The sequence below is a fragment of the Eucalyptus grandis genome, chromosome 10 (genome assembly GCF_016545825.1).
Source record: "Eucalyptus grandis isolate ANBG69807.140 chromosome 10, ASM1654582v1, whole genome shotgun sequence".
In the NCBI taxonomy this organism is placed as follows: domain Eukaryota; kingdom Viridiplantae; phylum Streptophyta; class Magnoliopsida; order Myrtales; family Myrtaceae; genus Eucalyptus; species Eucalyptus grandis.
The window spans coordinates 33,819,290-33,824,784 of record NC_052621.1 but is presented as its reverse complement, the minus strand read 5'-3'; the positions used below and the strand labels follow the sequence as shown (position 1 = coordinate 33,824,784).

Here is a 5,495-nt window from a genome sequence, read left to right as displayed (position 1 = left end):
CTAATTAGTTGGTCACTTTGTCCTTCAAATAGGCACCTGCAAGATGACTATGATCGCATTTGGGATGCCCAAGAGTATGATGCTTTCACATTGATTACCTCCACCACGGTCATCAACCTAACGAGCTGCAACGATGCTTATGTTGTTCCAGCCGAAGTGCTAATGTCCGCACAAAAATAAAACAAAGTCCGGTCTTTGATGTACATTTATTGGTCGTCCAATCCCGGCGAAACGTGGTACATCGTTTTACACTTCGCCGAGATCGAAGTTCTTCGACCGGGCCAAGTGAGGGATTTCACTGTGTCCATGGAAGGGAACTTGACCGCCATGCTCAGGCCACAGTACTCGACCCCGGCGACTGTTGTTTCGCAGCCCATCACTGGTCAAACCGAGATCAACTTCACTCTCGCCACCACGTCCCAATCCACCCTCCTGCCAATGATCAACGCCCTCGAGATTTTCAACACTAATGATCTACCGATCTCTCAGACGGCACTCAATGATGGTAATTTATGCATGCCTTGTTCCAGTTTTCATGCGACACATACATTTTTCCATCTGTATGATTCATCTATATTAGTTAATAATATCGTTCCGATAGGACAAATAGCAGTCAACGTGACTGTCGACATAAAGAAAACATTTGCAATTGTACGAGATAGCTGGCAAGGCGATCCATGCGCTCGTCAAGATTATTTGTGGAAAGGATTGAGTTGCAATTATGGTAGTCCTCTGAGGATCACCTCATTGTAGGTGAAACTATTTAAGTTCGACCAAACTTGAACCTTGAAGCAATTGGTCAATCTTTGTTGCCGTAATGATTGAGATCTCTTTTAACAAATGACAGATTTTTGGTAATGAAAGTGGCATTTGTACAGGAATTTGAGCTCCAGCTTGTTGAAAGGGGGTGTATCCGATTCCTTTTCCAATCTCACGGCTTTGGCCATCTTGTAAGTTTGAATATCTCCTAATATATCTCCCAATATATGCAAATTAGGATTTTAATCTTTCATCATATAGTAATCAAGCTACACACACTTTCGAGAACACAGAAAATAGTACAGATACACGTGCAGAAGAAAAAGAACACTTGATATGTAAAAGCTACCTCTGTGTGAACCGAAAATTATGCTAACATTGGACATAATACAAATTCAGTGAATAAATATCCACTTGCATACAATCACCTACACATATAGCCTCTTAGGAGGGACAATTCTAGGGGTAAGTATACTATCGGTGCCAAAAGTTGTGTACGGCGCTTACTTTGGTACCAAAAGTTTATTTTGGATCACTTAAGTGCCAAAAATTTGAAAAACGATCATTTCAGTGCCAACGCCAATCAATTTGGCCGAAAATCCGACATATGACACTTTTTTATTAATTTTTTAAGCTAATGTGGCTTGTCGGAAAGTTGGGTTAGCATACAAACAACAAAACGACGCAATTTGGCGTCTTTCCCCAAACTTAGAACCCTAAATCCCCAAATTGAGAGAGAGAGAGAGAGAGAAGGTAGTAGCCGCACCAGTAGCGGCACCAAGAACAAAGCACCAGCAGCAACAACAGCAGCACACCAGCAGCGGCACCTTCAACCCCTCTTCTTCCTCCTCCTCCGCCTTTGCCTCCTATTCTTCCTACCACTTCTTGCTTGAGCAACAATCTTAGTCTCTCCTCGTTCACCTGGTTGAGCAACTACAATGGTGGCCGAGCGACAGTGGCCGAGCGATGGTGGGCGAACAATGGTGGCCGAGCGGCAAAAACAAAGAAACCCTAATTTCAATCCACATATGAGCTATACGGTGTCGTTTTTGCGGGGATGTCCACGTATGATGGCAAAACGACGTCGTTTCTTGAAGAGGATGGAAAACGACGTCGTTTAAAAGTCACCGCAATTTTTTTAAAAAAAATATAAAGGCCACGTAATTAATCTGGCCGGAATCTCTTGCGGGTGGCACTAAAGTGATCATTTTTTTTTTTGATTTGGCACTTATATGATCCAACGGAAACTTTTGTCACCAAAGTGAGCGTCATACATAACTTTTGACACCGATAGTGTGCTTACCCCGACAATTTTATAAGAGGCAAAACTTGCAATCCCATGATTTCCATAACTAGAACAAAAATATAAATAATTGAGTAGAAAGATTAACGCACCTATTTTGGAATCTATCATTCTTGATGTGGAAGCGGAAAAGCGATGATCCACACGCAAGTACTTTTCCTATATTGCCCTCTATATCGCTGGCTCAATGAGACGGCCCCCTCACCCTTGAACGCTCATTTTGTGAGGATACTTGTGAGAATTATGGTTAGAAAAGAGACTTGAGCACTATTTATAAAATTCCCAACCATATCCTCTTATAACGGGCCAGACTCAACTCGGTCCACACTAGCCAACCCCACATTAGACTAATTAAGAAATCTTTTATCTTACCTTAGACTAATCCCGTAAAACAGTAAATTACAATATCAATTAATGTAGTTCACATTAGGAAAACTCTTACAGATTCAACAAACATTATTTGCATCTGCAAAGCCATATCAAATCACCTTGTCGCTCATCTGCTTGTTCAGAATGCCATCTCTTTCATTTAGGGATTTATCAAACAACGGTTTGAGCAGTCCAATACCGACATCTTTTGCCCAAACCAAGCCTACAAATCCTCTGAGTTACCAAGACTTGGTATAGTATGTTGCTTCTCGTTTGGTTATGCAAGAACTCAGTAAACATGAACAGGTCATTATTAACTAAATGAGAGTGTTAATATGCGTTTTGTTCTCTCCATTTGCAGAAACTTAAGCGAAAACAGTGTAAGCGGTGCAATTCCTCAAGCCCTTATGAAGGAGGTGGCTGATGGAACGTTGAAGTTGAGGTACATGACCCAAGACTTGAAGTTATTTCAAACAGACAATAAAAATTCTAATTATTTGTGTTTCCTAATTATTAGCTAGTTTAAGGCCAAAGTAAAGGAAAAAAAAAACCCAAAAAAGTCAAGATTTCTTCCCGGTTATCTTAATCTTTTTTATAGAGAACTTGTTCAATATTACAATGTAGAAGGAAATCCATATATATCTCAAGTATATGTGTCCGAGCGAGATCCCAGTCCTGGCGCAAAGGGCCAAACAGAGAACAAGAAAAAATGGATTGTGCCGGTTATTGTATCTGGTTCATCCATTTTTTCCCTAATTTTCGTGTGCTCTCTCGTCATCATAATTTGGAGAACCACAAGGAGAAGACGAGGTGACTTTTATTTCTGTTTTTAATTGTAAACTCTACCCGATGATCACTTATGGTAATCAATTAGTCTTCATTTGTCTAGTTAACGCAAGCGAGCCAAATGAGGGTGCATTCAAAATGATAAAGAAACGACTATTTCGATACGACGAAGTCCTGCGCCTCACTGAGAACTTTAAGGTAGTGATCGGAGGAGGAGGATTTGGGAAATTCTATCTTGGAACTCTTGATGATGGCTCCAAAGTTGAGGTTAAAATGCTCTGCCAGTCTTCACGGCAAGGTCACAAGGAAATTCGCCGATGTCAGAACATGAAATCGAATTGATTTTCTATGAATGGATAACGCCATCCACAAAATTGACTTTTTTTCCTTTTCTGTTGCGCCCACCGTTCTATTTACTCTTAACGAGTTTACGATTCTTCTTTTTTCTATGCTGAGTGCAGGCATGCCTTCTGATGATTGTTTACCATAGGAACTTGGTTTCTCTAATTGGGTATTGCGATCATGCTCGTGGCATGGCACTAATTTACGAATTCATTATTATGGAAACCTCAGGCAACTTTTATCAGGTACGTGGTACTATAGCAATATCGTGTTTCCAAATTGGTTGCTCAATGAACTATCTATAACAGTTATAAGGGACGTTCATAACTAGCAAGGCAACTGTATAGAGTACTAGTAGAAGTGTAACTTGTCTCCTTAATGTTTGCAATACGATTGGGTTCGAAAAGCATTCATTGAGGTGACTTTCTTGCGCCTGTTTCTTTATGTCTACAGAAGATATTGTGAATCTCTTGAGCTGGTCACAAAGATTGAACATTGCAATCGATGCTGCTCAAGGTAAAAATTGGACGAAGCAATAATGATCGATTTGCTTTCATTAGACAAAACATGTGAAAGTGCATGGCAATCTGGTATTTTCCGACTTGATGCAGGTTTAGAGTATCTGCATTATGGTTGCAAACCGCCTATTATCCATAGAGATCTTAAAACATCAAATATCTTATTGAACGAGCACATGCAAGCGAAGATAGCAGATTTCGGGCTACCAAAGCTTTCGCAACCGATCAGGACTGTTACGTTTCAACTAGCCCAGCTGGCAAGCCAGGTTACCTCGATCCCAAGTGAGTGATCTCAAGACTATTAACCTTGAAACTAGACCTTATCATTTGTACAGTGATTTTAACAGTATATGATTATCACAGCTTGGGCTAAATTTGTGCCTATTAGGCTCCACAAGGCACTACCCTAAGAATAAGGTAATTTAGTTGAAGCAGGCTTGGGCAATCTCATCTCCCTCTTGCGGAGCCTCAGATTGTTAGTTGAATTTCTGTGATATATAACAAATAAGATGGCTTGGGCATCGGCTAAAGCTCGATCTTCAGCCCGACCAATTGCTGGGCACCTGTCTCAGTTAGGCAATTGGGATTAGGCCTGATTCCAACATTTTAGCAATTCTTAAGAAAAGCTTTTGCCCACAAATTGTTAGTATCTCTCATGCCTCTGGCTCTCCATAGTTGTGCTGAACAAAACTTGCTTTCCGACTTTCAGATTTCAATTGTCTGGCAATCTTAGTTGGAAGAGCGAGGTGTACAACTTTGGGATCATACTGCTCTAGCTCATTACTGGCCGACTGGCCATCATAAGGAGCCTGAAGAGCAGCACCCGCATCATCCAATGGATGACTCCTCTCATAGAACAAGGGGATCTATACAGCATTGTGGACCAGAGGCTCCAAGGCCAGTTCAACACTGCATCGGCGTGGAAAGCAGTGGAGACAGCAATGTCCTGCATGAGTAACTTCGATGGGCAGGTCTGACATAAACCATGTCTTGTCTGAGCTCAAAGAATGCCTATCTCTTGAAGCCAATGCTTCTGGGTCCTTTGAGTTGACCTCCTCGGAGATCGATCTAGCACCTAGATTGCGCGGACACTCTCTAGAACCCTTCGTATCGGACGTGTCGTGTCCGACACGCTCTGACACGCGGTCGGAAAATTGGACACATAGTCAACTGCCTCCAACACGCTCCGACACGTGACTCCAACATGCATGGGTTATTTTTACAAATTTACAATACTTTTGGGGTCTAAATATAAATATATTTAAAAATAAAATAAAATAAGCTAAAAAAAATTACTTATGGACTCTTCTCAATCACACGCACCTAATGGAATGTTGATTGTTTTTTTTTCTTATTGCTAAATTTTAAATTTAATAGTGAAACGTGGATTACTTGTTTTTTCCTCCAAGTTTTATGGA

General features: G+C 40.9%; 1 protein-coding gene across 1 annotated transcript; it reads left to right on the top strand.

Moving 5' to 3' along the window:
• The first annotated feature begins 306 nt into the window (after positions 1–306).
• On the top strand, positions 307–5,035 carry LOC120288847 (probable LRR receptor-like serine/threonine-protein kinase At1g05700). The gene is made up of 10 exons (XM_039303015.1): positions 307–505; positions 602–749; positions 879–950; positions 2,793–2,873; positions 3,030–3,166; positions 3,321–3,515; positions 4,013–4,075; positions 4,171–4,343; positions 4,441–4,494; positions 4,811–5,035. Exons 1-10 carry the CDS (start codon positions 307–309, stop codon positions 5,033–5,035), a joined length of 1,347 nt encoding a protein of 448 aa, XP_039158949.1.
• The last annotated feature ends 460 nt before the right edge of the window (positions 5,036–5,495 follow it).